Raw genomic sequence first — 19,315 nt, forward strand, 5'->3', positions numbered from 1 at the left:
TTTCCGGATGCGGAAACTTTGGTTCTCTTTGCCGCCCCAGTTGCCGCCGGCTCAGCACCGCTGGTGTACTTCGGGCTCTTCTCGACGAGCTTCCAAACATCGAAGTACTTGATGGCCTTCTTCCCCCCGTCAGTGAAGAAAGCATCCTTCTCCTTCTCGACGAGGTCCGCCTCGCTGTGCCCGCTTGGCCACATCCGGATTACGTTGGCCCACTTTCCATTCCACTTGCTCATATCCTCCTGGACCCGACCCCAATGCTTGCGCAGCTTCACGTAGCTACGCTCGATCGACCCTTTAGGACGGCCAGCGTTATACTTCTGAGCAATCCGTTCCCAGAAAGCCTTGCCAGTCTGCTGGTTGCCGATGATAGGATCCTCGGCGACGTCGATGTAGTTCCTCGCAAGACACATTGTCTCATGCGGACTGTACTTCTTCGGTCCATCCTCCTCGCCGACCTTCTCCTTGCCCCACTCTTGAGCGGGCTCCATCTCACTGAGCTCGAACTCTTCGGTGTTGACCGACGATGTTATGTCGGCGTTGCTACCGACTCCCGGACTAGGCGTCGGTTGCGATGGTTGCGACCCCGGTATGTACCAATTGTTCGAGTTAACGAACTCCTCCATCTCACGTTCATCGCTGTTGAACCAATCCATTGGCGCCAAAACAAAGTGTATAATAGAGATTGAAATGGAATGCACGTAAGATTGATGCACAAATGAAATGCTCGTTTTTATAGAAAAAAAAAATCAATTGGTGTTGAGACCCGGCCCGAGAACCGTGTAACGCTGGGCCGGGACTCGCTGTTGCGGCACGTCGACCGAATAACGCCGTCTCAGGCCTGGCCGCGGGACGGGCACCGGGACCGGCGGGCCGTGACTTGCCACCGTCTAACGCGCGGGACGGGCCGGGACTCGCGAATTGCAGCCGGCCCTCCGCGTTATTCATGCTCTTAGAGTTTTGGCCGAGAACAAAATTATATGAAGCGGCTAGTATAGTGCTAGCTAGGTCCTGAAAGTGAAGGCTTTTAGAGCATCCACAACCGTGCTCTTGCCAGCGGCACGGTTGTGGGCCCGGGCGGTACTATTTATGCCTGCTCTCTGGCAAGAGCACAACACCCACAACTGTGCTCTTCCGCAAGGACGAGCACAATTAATTTAAAATTCAATTAAACAATAACATTTCCATAATATTAAAATTCATCTAAAAACCACAATAAATATTACAAATGACAAATAAAATTAAACATTACATAATTAAAATCCTAAAAATGAAAAATTACATAATTAAAATCCTAAAATGAAAAATTACATAATTAAAATCCTAAAAATTAAAAATTACATAATTAAAATCCTAAAAATGAAAAATTATATAATTAAAATCCTAAAAATTAAAAAAACCACTACTCGTTGCCGAATTTCGCCCACATGTGGTTGATTAGGTCTTCTTGAAGTTGATTGTGGATTCGAGTATCGCGCATTGTGTGTCTTGTCTCGATCCTCTGGCCAACCGTCGTATGCTCGCCTCGGCGTGGGGGAGACCTCGCTGTTGAGCTTCCGACTTCGTCCTCATCGTAGAAGCTAGCCGCCCTCGGCCCTTCGTCGGCTATAATCATGTTGTGTAATATAATACACGTGAACATGATGTCGGTGATATTATTCACGTACCACAGCCGAGCCGGGGCCTTCACAATGTTGAATCGAGCTTGAAGGACCTCGAAGGCTCTTTCGACGTCCTTCCGCGCTGACTCTTGACGCTGCGCAAAAAGAACCCGTCTCGGGTCGTGCGGGTTGTGGAGCGTCTTCACGAACGTCGACCACCTTGGGTAGATACCATCGGCGAGATAATAACCCATGCGGTATGTATTTCCGTTGATGGTGAAGTCGATCGCCGGTGCTACACCATTCATCACATCATTGAAGAGTGATGTAGAATAGAGCACGTTCAAGTCGTTGTTGGATCCGGCAACGCCGAAATATGCATGTCAAATCCATAGGCGATAGTCGGCGACCGCCTCAAGGATAAGTGTTGGGCCGCCGCCTTTGTGACCGCTTAAGTGTTGCCCCCTCCAAGCAGTCGGACAATTCTTCCACCTCCAATGCATGCAGTCAATGCTGCCAAACATTCCGGGAAAGCCATGGACTGATTCGTGAAGACGAAGCAACCGTTGGCAATCATCGGTGGTGGGTGCCCGAAGGAATTCATCCCCAAAAGCAGAACGAACGCCCTCGCAAAAATTCTTTAAACAAAGGATTCCAGTGGACTCACCGATATGCAAATACTCGTCGAAGATGTCGGCCGTTTGCCCAGTAGCGAGTTGTCGGATGGCACACGTACACTTCTGCAACGCCGTGATACTTTGCCGGCCGGCTGCATCTACACCTGTTTGAAAGTATTCAACACGTGCGGACAATGTATTGACAATTCGCATGAACAAGCGCTTTGACATGCGAAAACGCCGCCTAAAGTAATCTGCCGAAAACCGCGGATGGTCGGCAAAGTAGTCGGCAACGAGCCTTTCGTGGGCTCCCTCCCGGTCACGATGGATGTAGCGGCGATTTGATCTAGTGCGTTGAGGAGGATGAGCGGGGGTATTCGCCGCGACATATGCTTCGTAAGCGGCACGGTGTTGTTCATAGTATTCTTGTTCTTCGCGCTCCGCTTCCGCCATGAGATGAGTGAAATCCATTTGATGTTTTGAGTGAAGGTTGTATGTGTTGATAGTTTGTATAAAAATTATGAATGAGAGATGAATGAGAGATGAATTGATGTGAGAAATGAGTGATGAATGTGTGTATTTATAGATGATTTTGGGGGGAAAAAAATCAAAAAAAATCAAAAAAATTCAGAAAAAACGGGAAAAAAACGACCATATTTTTGGGATTTGGAAAATATTTTTTTTTATTTTTTAGCATTATTTAAAATTAAATACCGATTTTTAAAAAATAAAAATAAAAAAAAGTTTAAACTCAACGGCTATGCCGTTGACGAATGGGAGCGCGCCACGTGTGCGTCCGCTGGCACGGACGTGCTCGATACATCGAGCAGCGCCGTGCCAGCGGCGCGAGCGCAGCGGCGGCGGCTGGGGTGGCGACGGACGCCACCACTGCGCATGCTTTTATACTTTAATATTTATGGCCAGCGAGATAGTACTACGAAATTATCTCCACTACAGTTATTTTTCCTACAATTTGTACACAATATGAGTTTATTGGTGAATTATGTTTGTTTTATAATTATATTTTATTTTGAGGGAAATTATGTTTATTTTATTTTATTCCATTCTAAGGGGTTGTGTAAATCATTTATTTAAAATTATATTAGGGTTGTAAAATGGATAGGGGAGTTGGGTAAACCAAATTTAATTTTGTTCTGAGCTCAATATTGAATTAATTCAAGTGTTCTTTGTTGTTCGTCGCTTTATAAACAAATAAAGCAACAAACTAAACCACGAACTTACAATGAAAGAAAATCATGCATTCATGCATTTCAATTGACATAAATTAAAGACTCAGCTAGCTTAAGAGTCCCTTATTTTTCGAGTTGTCACACCACAGGTCCATAACAAAAAAAGCGTCGGAAGACCCTAACGTTAAACAAAATCACAAATCATGTTTTTAGCCACTTTCGGACGAAAATACCCAAATAGCTTGAAGGGTATTTTAGTCAAATGACCACCAACCTGCGCACCAACTCCGTGCACACAAGCAGACCTTACGCAGACTTTTGTCAAATCATACTGATATTTCCCATGCTGCATATTTCAAGGGTCAATTTATCTCTCTCATTTTAATTCATTCTCTCATTTTGAAGGGGGTTTTGCTTCTCATTTTCTCTCGTTTTTTGAGGTGCTTCTACCGTCGTCCACTCACGCATCCCTATCGCTGAGTTGAGCATCGCAATTTAGGTATCTTCCACTGTGACCGGTAATGTTAGTCAATTTTAGTTTGTTTGTTCGTACTTGTAAGGTGTGTATCCGCTGCCATTGATTTTGGTTTATTTGTTCCTATTGGTAACGCATTAATTCGTCCTCGCCCGTCGATTTTGGCCAAATTTGTTCCTGGTCGTAACGCTTCTATTCCTCGTCGGTCGTCGGTTTTGTTCGGTTCAATTTAAGGTTTATGTGTGTTAAGTTGTGTCGTGCAATTTTTTATGGATTTCATTTGACAAATAATAACGTATTAGTTTTTAATATATTTATGTATTTATCATAAAAGAGTTTTGTGTGAGTTGACTGCATAGTTTTATTTCTATATATATAGTTAAGAGACGAGAAAGAATACATAAATTAATAATTTTAATTAAAATAGTTTATTGATATTTAAAAATCTAAATTTTAAATTTAATTTTATAAAATTAAATCTAATATTGAAATAAAAAAAATAAAGTGAAGGATGGCAAATGGAAAAAAGATAATTTTGAAATAAAATCAGATTTAGTACATCATTGAAATAATATCATACTCAAACAGTTAAAATGTGAAAAGATGAAATTGCCCAAATGCTCAAAATGACATTTTCGTATAAAAAATAGCCAAAATGACCAATTTCGAAATAAACCCTAAGTCCAGAGAATACTAATATTTTTCAAATCCAGAGACTATGAGCGAGATAAATTCATAGTCGAGAGACTCCGTTGTAGTTTTAGAATCGCGCAGTCCTGAATCGGTGAATTACGTGCCCTAACGCGTAGCTCCACGCATCCCAATAGGTGAGTTTAAAATTATTTCAAAAATCAAAACTCACTGGATTCCATCACCTATATCAAATCGGTATAATCTCTGTTTCGATTCAATAATTTCCCGATTGCGAATTTAATTAAAGAGAATCCGGCCATGTTCTCCCATTCGCCTACACGAACACGTATAGATACGACTATACATCGGTGATATCTGTATTATTTCTGCCGAATTTCGACGGGTGAGTGCAGCGGCCGCCTCGCAGATCTGAGTTTTTATTAGGTCAGCTTGCTTTGTGAATCCACGGTTGTTATGTGCTGGTGCCCAAAGTAATGCGGAAAATTAAGCGTTGCTGGTTTTTGATTCATCGAGGATGCTGATTATGATTCTTTTTAGTGATTTATTGGATACGGAGAGGAGAGTTGTTTCCGAATGGGTTGAGTGGAACGATTGGTGCTTCGTTTGGATTTTTTCCCTAATGATTGCGTTTTGTTTAATATTTGATTTGAAGATCGGTTTGGTGGATGTTCCTTTAGCACTATTAATTCGTTCGCTTTTTCTGTCTGCTAATCTGTTGCTTAATGTTTGCCCATGTCTACTGTTTCATGTGTAGAAGTATTAATTAACTTCATTTGATATTGATTGTGGAGGTTGATTCATGTTATTAGCTTCCAACAATTTCGAAAAATATAGGTGGTTGATCAGTTTAATGGAGTATTACCTCCGTCCACATTAGGAGTCACATTTACTATAAAAATGATAATAAATAGTTAAAGTGGGGAAATAGTAAAGTAGGAGAAAGAATAGTGTGACAATGTGACTCCTAATGTGGGACGGAGGCAGTACTTACTAACTGCAATCATGCATCACTTTTTGGATGAGAAATGAAGTTGAGATTTCTGTGTGTAGTTCCTTGTGCTGTAGATGACCAATACCACGCCGTGCTCTGACATTTTCTGAAGTTTTTCAGTTCCGTGTGCGACTTTCACTTGAGCCACTTTTCCTCAACTTTAAATTTATACATAAATCATCAATTTCTAAACTATTTTCTAATATTATTGTTTAACCTATGGTTGCACTTTGTTTGTTCGATTTATTCGGTAGCCTTTTTTCCTGGCAATTGAGACTGATTATGATATCAATATCTTGGAGCCTGCCATCTTCAAACACTATTTCTGTTGATCGGTCCTTAGCTTCAATCACCAAAGCAATAAAATAGACTAGTGACAAGAAGATTTCAAGCTTTCTTTTGATTCTATATGTCAATTAGATTTGGGATTCCCTGTCCTGTGTGCAGCATGCTTATTTGGTCAAAGTTTACTTTATTCTTTATTGAAGAAGCTGTGCAGTACATTTGTCAAGCCAATTAGCCTAGTGAAGTTTTGTATATGAAATGGGGAAAAGGCTGAAATGGACTGAGTAGAGATTATCCCACCTTAACTGTAAGAACTTTAAGAAAAAGAAAGGTTGTAGGAAGGAGTATGTGCAGTTCAAGTGTTAATATTAAGATTGCATGGAGAAAGCATATCATTGCTCCAGATAAATCCCAATATAAAAAATACAATTCATTGTGCCCCCGTCCTCTGCTATATTGCTACAGATCCTAAGCTCTACTACACTGGTGTAATGTTGTTTACTTAAATGTGTTAAAGGTCGAGACCTCATTAAATGGATGGTCTGTTACTGGTATGTGTTCATTCTACATACACAAATAAAGGCACCTTGTTATTTGGTTCATGCTTCTCTCCACTATTTTCGATTTTTTCAAACTGTTATAGAATTCTATTTTCTGCAGGCTAATGTAGTTCTGAAATTATATTGAGGTTGTTCACTTTAACAATAATAAAGGTTTTCATCAGATTTCTATAGTTCAATTGTATTTGGCATATTGTTGCGATAGTTGAAGTATATGGTTTATAATACTTGGTATTGTTAATGAAATGGCCCTCTCCCCTGATCTCCTTCTAGCAGCTTTTCCATCAGTACCTCATATTGATTTATTACCCCTCCCCCTCCACCCCCTCTGTGCGAAAATAGTCGTATTTTTCCATTTTTGGTCCGTCCACCAAAATTATTTCCTTTTCTATTAATGGAAGCTTTCTTACCATTCTTCTCTTTGTCCCACCTACTTCATCAATTTTGCATTAAAACCCGTGCCATCCACAAATGAGGCTATTTTTCGTGGTTGGGGGGAGTATTACAGTTTATTTTGACAGTTATTCTAATTGTTTTACTTTCTAAGTTGTCTCATATCTGGTCTGCGCACTTAATCAGATTATAAATTAAATTTTATCTGTAGGATTCCAGAAATAGTCACATCCCAGTGTGACTTAAGAAAGGCTGATAACAGTGAAGCTTAAGTACTGAGAAATGGAAGATCTGGCGAGTTTTTGGGGCCCTGTGACATCCACACATGAGTGGTGTGAACTGAATTACGTCCACTCTTCCTATATTGCTGAATTTTTCAACACCATATCTAATGTCCCATGCATCATCCTAGCACTCATTGGTCTTGTTACTGCACTGAGACAGCGATTTGAGAAAAGGTTCAGCGTCCTTCACTTATCAAATATGATACTTGCCATTGGCAGCATGCTCTATCATGCCACACTGCAGCGACTGTAAGTTCTTATTTTGTATCCTTGCCTATCTGCGTTGTTATTTGAAATCAGATCGATTCTGTTCCGTGTTACTTTCATCTTTACACGTGATATTTATTGGAAATACTGCTTCATGTCGGTCTCTACGTTTTGTATAATAGTAGAGTCTTGTATTACTTGTTTGTTAGGGTACACCATATAACTAATGAAACCTTGGTATTGGAAGTTTCAAATTTCAGATGCTAGAAATTTGGCTTGTTGGTTGAGATTTTTCATTTTTGAGAAAGAGATCTCGTATATGCCCTGTGTGATAGAAGAGTGACAGTCTTTAAGTGTAACATGCGTTTTAGTTTAAGTGGGCTTCAGATTGTTATCAGTCATCAAAGGAGCTTGATGATCATTGTGATTGTTTCTGATTTGGTCTATATATGATTTTGGCGCTGGTTGACTATGTTCCTTGCCTTGCTTGAAGCTGGTCTCATATAAAGGGGCTAAGACAGTACCTTGAGATTAAGATGATAAAGTATCTATTGGTTCTTCTTGTCAAAATATAATATATATTTAATCAATTTATGTAAGTGAGGGCAGTTTATATTAGTAGTTTATTGAGCTGTGTCTAGTATTGATACATCTGGCACTATTTTATTATAACCCCTGCTCTTTGATTAATTTTGAATTCATTCAGGCAGCAGCAAGGGGATGAAACACCTATGGTGTGGGAAATGCTCCTTTACATCTACATTCTCTACTCTCCGGACTGGCATTATCGAAGTACAATGCCCACATTTTTGTTTCTCTATGGCGCAGTATTTGCAGTTGCACACTCACAAGTTCGCTTCGACATTGGTTTCAAGGTGCACTATGCATTGCTTTGTCTCCTTTGCATTCCCAGGATGTACAAGTATTACATTCACACCGAAGAAAAAGCTGCTAAGCAGCTGACAAAGGTGTATGTGGCCACTCTTGTGATGGCAACTATCTGCTGGCTAGTCGACCATCTCTTATGCAAACATATTTCGCTGTGGCACTTCAATCCACAGGGTCATGCCTTGTGGCATGTTATAATGGGTTTCAACTCATACTTTGCCAACACATTTTTGATGTTCTGCCGAGCTCAACAACGAGGGTGGGATCCAAAAGTAGAGCGCTTTTTGGGTATGCTTCCTTACGTGAAGATTCAAAAACCAAAAGCCCAGTAGGCGATACAACCTGGTAGAAATGAATATTAGTTGTGAGAAAGATCGAACTTGTTAGGTGCTGGTTGGCAAAGCTGAGATTCATTTTTTTTGAAACATGTATGTAAATGATAGCTGGGAGTTGGTTGGTATTTGAATTTTGACTGTAAAATTATAATTTAGCGAGGTAGAAAATTGTTAGACTTCCCACTCTAGCCACCTCCAAAGTACATTTCATTAATTATTGAGTTGTCAATGTTTTGGTGTGGCGCGACTAATTTCACTCGTTTGAATCATGGAATGAGAGTACTGTTCGTGGGATATAGGCTTGGATTGATTACAATTCACAGGATATTCTTCTGTTACACTACTTTACACTTGGATATCAGGTTAACTTCGAAGAACTAAGGCCATGTTTGGTTGGCGGGAAAGTAAAGTTGGCAAGGAAAATGATTCCTGGGAAAATGAATCCCGGGAATATGATTTCTAATAACTTTACTTTCCCGTGTTTGGAAAATATCAAGATTTGAAAGTATATATTTGAATTAAACACTAAACTAAAAATATATTTATCATTTTTTATTTATAAAAATTAATAATACATATTATTTAATAAATTATTAATTACAAATGATAATAAGTATATTATTTTATTTATTATTACGATGGATAGTTTAAATATGGATTATATTTCATAATATGTAATAACATAATAATAAATAAGATTATTATTATTATTATTATTATTATTATTATTATTATTATTATTATTATTATTATTATCATTATATTTACTTAATTTTTAATTGAATAAATTTATAATTTAAAATTTCACTACAATTTTATTGTTAATTACTAATTTATAAATTAATAATTATTATATTATTATAATTATATTTAATTATTTAATAAATTAGTATTATTATTATTATAATTAAAATAAAAATAAATATTAATAATATAGTTATAATTATGATAATTTGAATTATAGTTATTTATTAAATTAAGTATGGTTTATACTTTTAAATTATTTTTAAAACATTGTAATAAATAATAACAATAATAATGATGATGATGACTATGATGATGATGATGATGATGATGATGATGATGATGATGATGATGATGATGATAATAATATTAATATTAAACTATACTATAATGCTTTAAATATGTAAGAATCCTAAAACTGGGAAAAAGAATACCTAAGAAAAGTTAGGATTCAGAATCCTGGAAAGTTGTACTAACTTTCCTTGTTTCAGGATTTTGATTACTTTCTCAGTTTGATTAAAAACGTAAACAAACACAGGAATTTAAAATTTAAGGAATCAGATTACTTTCCCAGACAAAATCCTAGTAACCAAACATGGCCTAAATGCTTCCTTTGTCCCACATACATTTTCATTTTTGAAATGTTCTACTCTAAATGACACATTATTAAATATAGAAACATCACTCTCTGTTTTTTTCTCTCTTATTTTATTCTTTCCACTATTTTCACAAAACAACACTACATAAAATCATGTGTAAAATTAGAAATGCTCACTTAGAGTGAGACGTAGAGAGTAGTAATGAGGTTTGTCGAAGGTGATACACCATGTTTTTGGGCTATTCGCCAATAAAGATATGTCCTTTCAACATTATTTGAATTTTCGCTGAATCTGAAATTAAGTAAATGGGTTGTACCCAATGTTTTAAAAACCGGACCGGTAAGTGAACCGGTGAAGTTACTGGTTCATGGTTCAACCGGTCGAACCAGCTTAATCACTGGTCGAACCGTTTTACTGTTACAAATAAGTATAATTCAATTTATAATGTAAAATATAGTGTCTAATATAATAAATAATAAAATATGATCAATAATGTATCACAAAAACATTCAATCTAACAAATAATTACTATATATACAAATATAAACTATTAAAATTTAGTGAATATAATAAAATATACGAATTGTTAGTTAGTGTGAATAAAAATTAAATATTTTACATATAAAAATAAACCAAATTTATATTAATTCAAAAAAAATGTATGTGGTGGAATAATCGAACACAAATTATTAGTTAGTTTAAATAAAAGAATACTTTAATATCAGGCTACATAAATTAAATATATGCTATAAAAATATATATTTAGTAAATAATAAACTATAATTAATAAATATATTGAAAAAATCGAATCTTACTCCCTCTGTCCCATGTTGTTCGCACTTTTCATTTTAGGCCGTAAATTTGGGATTGATTTTTTAGTGTAATTAAATTAGAATTTTAAGTGTAATGAGACATCACTTAATAAAAAAACTCTTAACTTAAACTAACATATTAATTGAATGCATTAATTCTACTTTAAACTATAAATAGTGTAAGGAGTTTGTGACGAGCCAAAAAGTAACAGTGCAAGTAACATGGGACATAGGGAGTATAATATAACGATAGTAATAAGGGTTATAGTAATAATATAGTAACTAGAAAAGTATAGATAAAATTTAGAGGATGATAATTATATGTATCATAATAAATAATTACATAAAAAATACAAAATAAATGAATTATTAGTTGGTTTAAATAAAAATATTAATATTCTATGTATAACATTGTTTAATGTTCTTATTTTCCATGTGGGGCTTGTGGTGGAGTGGTTAAGCTCTTGTTAATTGGGGTGGAGGTCATGAGTTCAAGCCCTTTCAACAACAAGTTTTTAAAATTTTGAACACAAAAAGCAAAAAACGGTTTCCGGTTTCCGGCCAGACCGGTCCAACCGGCCGGTTCAAACGGTTCTCGGCGGCTCAACCTCACACTGGTCTAAATAGGTAAACCGGACCGGACCGGACTACCTGCCGGTTCGCGGTCGGACCGGTCGAACCGGCCGGTTCAAACGGTTTTTAAAACACTGGTTGTACCATATGATTTCGCAATTTGAATCACAAAGGCCGAAGGGTCATTCGAGAGGACTTGGGAAAAATTTTACGAGAAGTCATATTTTTCTGCCGTGACTATTCACATTTGTTCAGACTTCAATTTCGTAAACACCACTTTGAAATCATAACTGATTCACATGTTGAAGCGGCCTACACTTCTTTTAAGATGTGGTTTTCAGTCCCATTTCTTTTAGCAATTTATGCATTTGATCACGGTTTAAACCTTTCGTTAATGGACACAAAAAGCAAAAACCGGTTTCCGGTTTCCGGCCAGACTGGTCCAACCGGCCGGTTCAAACGGTTCTCGTCGGCTCAACCTCACACTGGTCTAAATAGGTAAACCGGACCGGACTACCTACCGGTTCGCGGTCGAACCGGTCGAACCGGCCGGTTCAAACGGTTTTTAAAACACTGGTTGTACCATTTGATTTCGCAATTTAAATCACAAAGGCCGAAGGGCCATTCGAGAGGACTTGGGAAAATTTTAACGAGAAGTCAGATTTTTCTGCCGTGACTATTCACATTCGTTCAAACTTCAATTTCGTAAACACCACTTTCGAATCATAAGTGATTCACATGTTGAAGCGGCCTACACTTCTTTTAATATGTGGTTTTCAGTCCCATTTCTTTTAGCAATTTATGCATTTGATCACGGTTTAATCCTTTCGTTAATGGACACAAAAAGCAAAAACCGGTTTCCGGTTTCCGGCCAGACTGGTCCAACCGGCCGGTTCAAACGGTTCTCGGCGGCTCAACCTCACACTGGTCTAAATAGGTAAACCGGACCGGACTACCTACCGGTTCGCGGTCGGACCGGTCGAACCGGCCGGTTCAAACGGTTTTTAAAACACTGGTTGTACCATTTGATTTCGCAATTTAAATCACAAAGGCCGAAGGGCCATTCGAGAGGACTTGGGAAAATTTTAACGAGAAGTCAGATTTTTCTGCCGTGACTATTCACATTCGTTCAAACTTCAATTTCGTAAACACCACTTTGAAATCATAACTGATTCACATGTTGAAGCGGCCTACACTTCTTTTAAGATATGGTTTTCAGTCTCATTCCTTTTAGCAATTTATGCATCTGATCACTGTTTAAACCTTTCGTTAACGGATCCGCTAAGTTATCCGTTGACCTTATTACATAGTCAACTGCGATAACACTACATGTGATCAACTGTCTCACGATATTATGTCGCTGACGGATACGTCGAGACTTACTATTATATAACCCACTATTTATCCTCCCTATAGCTGTTTGGCTATCATAATGTATCATTACTGTAGGCACTGGCTTATTCCAGCATGGAATATCTTCTATGAAGTTTCTAAGCCACTCGACTTCTTCTCCTGCTTTGTCTAAAGCGAAAACTCAGATTCCATGGTGGATTGAGCTATACATGTCTATTTCGTTGAGTTCCACGAAAAATCTCCCCCCCCAACATGAACACATACCCACTCGTCGAAAACGAGTCTTTTAAATTGGAGATCCAATTGGATCACAATACCCTTCATTTTGGGGATACCTTGTGTACTACAGTTCAAAGTTAAGAGTATAATTCAAGTATCTCAAAACCCTACGCAGAGCTTTCCAATATTCCTTACTTGGGTTGCTCGTAAATCGGCTCAGCTTATTCACCATACACGCAAGATCTGGTCGGGTGCAGTTTGTGATAAACATCAAACTCCCTATGATCCTTGCATATTCTTCTTGAGCTACATGCTTGTTTGTGTGCTTACTCAAATGCACGTTGGGTTCCAATGCATATTTTTCTACCTCCAATAGATTTGTAAGTAGAAAAAATGCTTCTCTCGGAGCACACATGACAAGTGGTACACATATCAACAAACCATTCATTTGGATTGTTACCATGGTTCCTATTGGAGACCATTGCGATCCCCTCGTAATTTTTGTTGTTTTTAGCATCTTGTTCAAATAATTTGCACAATATTGTCTCCATTAATATGTACACAATTATATTGAACCATATGTGCATTGGTATATTTAACGACACATACATCCCAATTATTACTATCAAATCCAAATTAGTCTTGCTAGTCAAATGACAAACAATAAACACAATTCTCCAGAGAATAGATCTCAAGGAATTAACCATTTCGTAGCGCATAAGCATTGCGACTGTTCGTTGCTTCATTCCAGCTTTGGAGCTCATGTTTCCTCCAACTTCGATTGGCATAATCATGTCTTAAAATAGTACAGTAATTTATCTTGCGATTGGTGTTTATAACAACAGATAGTGTTATGGAGTGATAGATTGTTATGATGCAAATATACTTCTGAAGTAAATAAGATAATTTTATGGAGTGATAGATGGTTGTGATGCAAATATACTTCTGAAGTAGATAAGATAGTGTTATGGAGTGATAACTAAGGAAATAATATGGACATTCAATGCCAAGATACTTGAGTCGTATTCTATTTTGGATTGTCCCAAATTATTCGATTAATTTCCATTTATGACAAAAAAACATTAAATTTCATTTACTCTATTATCTCTCATACTTTGCTTTCTCCTTTTTTCCTATTTTTTCTCTATAATAATCCGCTAAGCACAATTTTCTTAAATTTCATGCAGAAAGTGTTTCAAATAATAAGGGACTGAGGGAGTAATATTCACTTAAAATGGGCTCAATTGATACTTACCTTGTGATACATACATTGGCCGAAAATATGTTTTAGACATAACTGAAATATCATGCATGCAAGAAGATCTCGCAAACAAGTGGAAAAGCATAATACATAATACATAATGAGTTTACATGTAACGTAGATTATAAATTTTTTTGATGTGTTGTTAATTGATATTATGAAAGAAATAAACTATTAATAGAATAATAATAGTAGTGTTAATTAAGAAAATAATTATATATAGCAAAAATTAGGTAAAAACAATATTTATGAAATCAACAAGATTGGGAAAAATAAAACACTTACATTGCGAAAGATGGAGGAAATGTAGAATGTATTATCAACCTAAATAATTACATTACAAGAATGCCCTTATATGATTAGATATAATTCAAAATTTGATTAATATTGCCACATGCCATAGTATGATTCATTTGGTCAATATATCAAATGGTAAATAGACGTATGTTATTAACTAAAATTGAGCCATATTTTTATTAGATCCCTGTATATATTCTCAGCATTTCTACTTTGTAGGTTACTTGAATTCAACATCAAACTACAAATGATTAAGTTTCCTGTTCACATAAATATATTTATGAAAGAAGGAAAGGAAAAGAAAAGAAAAGGAAAGAAGGAAAGGAAAAGAAAAGAAAAGGAAAGAAGGAAAAATAATATCAGGATCTGCAAAATCACAACTGCAACATTAATTTGATGATGAAGTGTACCTTAGTTAGTAGTAAGATGTTTCTCCTCCATCCAATAAATCAAGAGTTCAAATCATCTGTTTAGATGGAGAACCATTATTGAATAAGCCAATGAACCAACATTTATAGCCTTATAGGTAATTCACAAGCTAGTGTTATTGATACGAGCCTTTTTTCTATTAAGTATTAATTAGTTTAGATATATTAGGGATTTGCATATCCTTTCTTATAGTTGTTTCTTGTTCCCTAAGCTAGTATTCTGGTATTATAAATAGGATAGATTGTTATCATTTTATGCAATCAATAAATGAAATATTATTTTGCCCACAACAAATTGTGAATTATTCTACCAAACCTAGTTACGCCGCAACCCGACGGAGGAGCTCCGCGCACAGCCACGAACTAGACCGCCGCCGATCCTATCTCAGGACGCCGGAAAATCTCTTGATCGCCGAGCAGACAGCCGCCGATCACCGTTAAGGAATTAAGTCCTTAACAACTGGTGCTTTCATCGATTTACTCATGTCCCGCTTCCATAGCAACGGGATATCAATGTGGAGGGGTCACCGCCCCGACACTTTTCCAGACGGTGCTTCCCGCCGCACTCACGTGGGAGGCCGCCACGACAAGTCAGACTTTCAGCGCCCTCCCATGGAGGAGGACCCGATTGACCGCCCTTCCGACGAGGGACACATTGACGACTCAATTGGCAACAAATTGGATCGCGTGATAGATAGGTTAGATAAATTAAATGCTTGGAGAGAGGAGACGGACCAGCGGTTTGAGAATTTTAAACCTGCAATCCCGCGCGCGTTCAGCCAGCCGCTTGACTGCGATGGCGGCGATGAATGGGAGTATGAGGATTATCGTCGTAAACGTAATAGGGATAGTAGTCACCGCATGGGATCGGTCCAAACCCGTCGGAGACAACCCACTTGCTGGGACCCACCATGGACCCGTCGGACCACTGCATATCAGCATTCTTCATCCTATGAGCTAGATATGTACTCGCCATCACCGCCCAAGCGCCGACCTACCTGTTGGGACCCACCTGTCTATCGAGAGACACCAAGGCAACGCCACTTCAACGAGGTCTCGGTGTATGATCAGCCGTTGGCCCCTGTCCCTAACTCACGTCGGAATCAACCTTACACGGCGCGTGACACAACGGCGCCGCTGCACACCTTTCCCAGAAGGTATTCCGTTAGAGGGCCCGCGTCTCAACAGACTCGTTCAGTAATCATAGCGGAGGACCCGATTAATGCAGAGTCAGATCACTTGTTGGAGGTATGGGACAGGAAGGCAACTCATGTCGATGCCACAGATCACCGGGTGAGCAAATTCCGACCATTATCGCAGCCCGATCAGCCAGATGATTCTTCGTCGAGCCGGACACTATAATACCCTCCATTGAGAAATACTATGGCTTCTCGTGGGCAGTCGGGTTTATACCCCAATGTCTCATTGGCTCCACCGCGGCACAGCACCACCGAGTCTACAAATCTTAAGCCGGATTTCCAACCACCTCAGGGAAACCCATCGATCCAGCGACGGCCGCTCGTATTTCAGCAATCGGATCAACCTGCAATTCGCCAGCCTTCATGTTTGGAATCACCTCTGACAGCAACCATTGCCGCAAAGCAGCCAGACCAAAATTACCAACCGCCGCCGCCGCTGCCCCAATCAGATCGCCAGTCGCAGCGGCCGAGTCCTTCACCGCCTTTGGAGCTGCTACCTTGCGCCGCTCCGGGACCTTTCCAGCCCTTGCACTCCCTGCCCGTGACAGCACCATTTGCGGTTTCTAATCTGCATCCACAAGCTGCTATCCTAAGCTCAATGAAGAAAAAGTGGGTAACGAATATGCAAGAAGGAGAAGAGATGATGGAGATAGAGAATATTATAGTTGAGTATAAGGCTGCAATTGAGACAACAAAATCGGACCTTATAGTAGAAATGGATGAGCTGAAGTTAAAGTCTAAAGAATTGGGTAAGAAGGGAGATGGTCCTTACACGAGTCTGCCCATAATGGCTTGTGTCTATATGGATTTGAATGTAGGTGATGTTACAAGTATGATTCATCGACCAACCTCGCTCGACACCGATGCTAGGTTGATTCCTCCGCGAAATAACAAGTCCTGTTTGCGCATTCAAGGATGTGTGGCAGAGCTTTCCATTTTAGAGTTGAATTGGGATTACCAAATCAGTCCGCCTTTGTTGATTTTTTACGGAGGTGGGGAAGGGAGAAGTTCAGTTGTTCGGTATGCGTTTGATCCAGGAGGAGACGCCTCGCCAAGCTTTAGCTTTCAACTCTCGTCCTTGGTTCGTGGTTCCCACCTTGAGGACAAGGTGGATTTTAACCGTGGGGGAGTTGATACGAGCCTTTTTTCTATAAAGTATTAATTAGTTTAGATATATTAGGGATTTGCATATCTTTTCTTATATTTGTTTCGTGTTCCCTAAGCTAGTATTCTTGTATTATAAATAGGATAGATTGTTATCATTTTATTCATTCAATCAATAAATGAAATATTATTTTGCCCACAACAAATTGTTAATTATTCTACCAAACCTAGTTACTCCGCTGCCCGACGGAGGAGCTCCGCGCACAGCCACGAACTAGACCGCCGCCGATCCTATCTCAGGACGCCGAAAAATCTCTTGATCGCCGAGCAGACAGCCGCCGATCACCGTTAAGGAATTAAGTCCTTAACAGTTATCATGGGTCATTTGATGAAAAAAGGACAGATTAATGTGAATATTTTAAGTAGCATAAGATATATGTCCATATCCAAGTAGAATAAGGTGCATGCCAATATCCAAGTAGCATAGATGGAAGATATTTTATTGGCTCGAAACAGCCTTTAAAATCTCAATTAAATGAAATAGAACAATTACTTTAGTTAGTAGTTAATTTTCTTAAAGACAGGAAGATTGCATCTCATTCCAAACTAGTATGTTGAAGTAACACTTTGTCAGCAAAACAAACAAGAGATATTCAAGAAGAATAACTTATATAGCATATTGCTCATTTCATTTCATTTCATTTCCTCCTTCATTCTATTATATCAAGCAAATGAATAGAATGAAAGTAGGAAGGACCTTAGACTTATGAAGACAACCGTAGCAAATTTAAATTGTTGAGTATCAGTATAAATAATACTCCCTGTAATGATTATATTTTTGGTAGTATTGTTACTATTAGAACTTTAACTGAAATCAAATTTTACAGTATATACTTCTATGAATTAGTAGTCTCCAAATTCACTGAACTTTGAAAAATAAAATTTTATACAAAATCAAATTGTGTATAACTGCAGATTTCTACTACTATAAATACTAAAATTGTAGGACAAAAATAGGAGTACTAGTAATTAATATACATAAAATCGTTTATGGTGTGAAAAATCATGTGTCATGATAATGTTCCCCAGTTTTGATGTTAAAACCAAACAATATTTCTCTTTCACCCAAAATGCTTGCTTCACAAATCACAATGAAAAAAAAGCAACAAAAAAAATCACCTATATATGACAAACTCTTGCCCTCTGAGTTTGCTAGTTGGAACCTTTATGAAAAGTGATAAGAGCCATTTCAGTCCTTAATTTTGGTCAAATTTTAGTCTCACTAAGTTTGAAATTAAATAAGTACTATTAAATAATAAAGTTTTAATTTTTTTCAATTGTTCCATTAGTATACATATTTCAATGAAATAACAACATTTCGAACATCATAAAAAGATGTCATTTTTAAACTTCATAAGACTAGCCATTTGACTAAACTTCGTAATTTAATTGGCTATTATTCCTTATAAAATATTAGAACGAAACAAATGAAATTTTGGAAAAGCTCCGAGACTGCTATAGTTCTATGGGAGTCGATGGATGAGACAGAGAAAGAAGCGGAGAAAAAATGAAAAATGAGAGGAAAAATGGGAAGCATGGTAGAGAAAATTTCAAAATCGTCGAATTTAATTAAATGATAAAAATGATTGTTCAAAAATATACTATCCATTTTCCAGTATCATTGCCCGTGAAGTAAACAAAAAAAATTTAAGATAAGGTAAGTTAACATAAAATATAATTGGCACTGTTTGGAAAATAGACCAAGAATTTAAGGTGGTCGGAAAAAAACAGCACCCTTCTAATCTAGAATACAAGTAATCAATCCATTTACAGAAACTTTCACATATCTATGTACTCTTGGGAAAGAACTGTTAGTGTAAGCTCCTTTAGATTTGCTAATATATGTCGAGGTCCTACGCTCTTAACACCGATAAAATTCAAGACTTGCTCTAAATCCTGCAATTAAATTTACAAATGAGTAATATGATGTCCAATTATTTTCAAGTGAAGTATGACTAGCGCAAGAATCCGGAAATGAACAAACCTTGTTTAGCAGGAATATGGCGTACGCTGCTCTTGTTGAGTCTTGACCTTCAATAAATAAAGGAAATTCTACAGGCTTTGAGCTCGTGGAAATTACTGTATCTAAGGATGTACTGGAAGCTGAAAGTTCAACTGAAGGGGAATAGTCACGTATAAATGATCGAGAACCTCCTAAGCGTAATGGATAGCGCAGAGGGACTTGCAAA

General features: G+C 37.8%; 1 protein-coding gene and 1 long non-coding RNA gene across 4 annotated transcripts; one reads left to right on the forward strand and one right to left on the reverse strand.

Moving 5' to 3' along the window:
- The first annotated feature begins 4,687 nt into the window (after window positions 1–4,687).
- LOC121775533 (alkaline ceramidase-like) lies at window positions 4,688–8,665 on the forward strand. 3 transcript variants are annotated; one of them, XM_042172618.1, is made up of 3 exons: window positions 4,688–6,361; window positions 6,975–7,296; window positions 7,961–8,665. In XM_042172618.1, exons 2-3 carry the CDS (start codon window positions 7,046–7,048, stop codon window positions 8,472–8,474), a joined length of 765 nt encoding a protein of 254 aa, XP_042028552.1. In that variant the 5' UTR covers window positions 4,688–6,361; window positions 6,975–7,045; the 3' UTR covers window positions 8,475–8,665. The 3 variants fall into 3 exon arrangements, with proteins under 3 accessions (XP_042028552.1, XP_042028551.1, XP_042028553.1); XM_042172617.1 differs by having other exon boundaries at window positions 4,688–4,957; XM_042172619.1 differs by having other exon boundaries at window positions 4,688–4,916.
- A 10,060-nt stretch (window positions 8,666–18,725) lies between these two features.
- LOC121774613 lies at window positions 18,726–19,212 on the reverse strand. Its single transcript, XR_006044952.1, has 2 exons — window positions 19,111–19,212; window positions 18,726–19,022 (listed from the first exon to the last, which is right to left on the reverse strand). It is a non-coding gene; the product is annotated as an uncharacterized LOC121774613 (long non-coding RNA).
- Window positions 19,213–19,315: the final 103 nt, after the last annotated feature.

The sequence above is a fragment of the Salvia splendens genome, chromosome 17, assembly GCF_004379255.2.
Source record: "Salvia splendens isolate huo1 chromosome 17, SspV2, whole genome shotgun sequence".
Taxonomy (NCBI): Eukaryota; Viridiplantae; Streptophyta; class Magnoliopsida; order Lamiales; family Lamiaceae; genus Salvia; species Salvia splendens.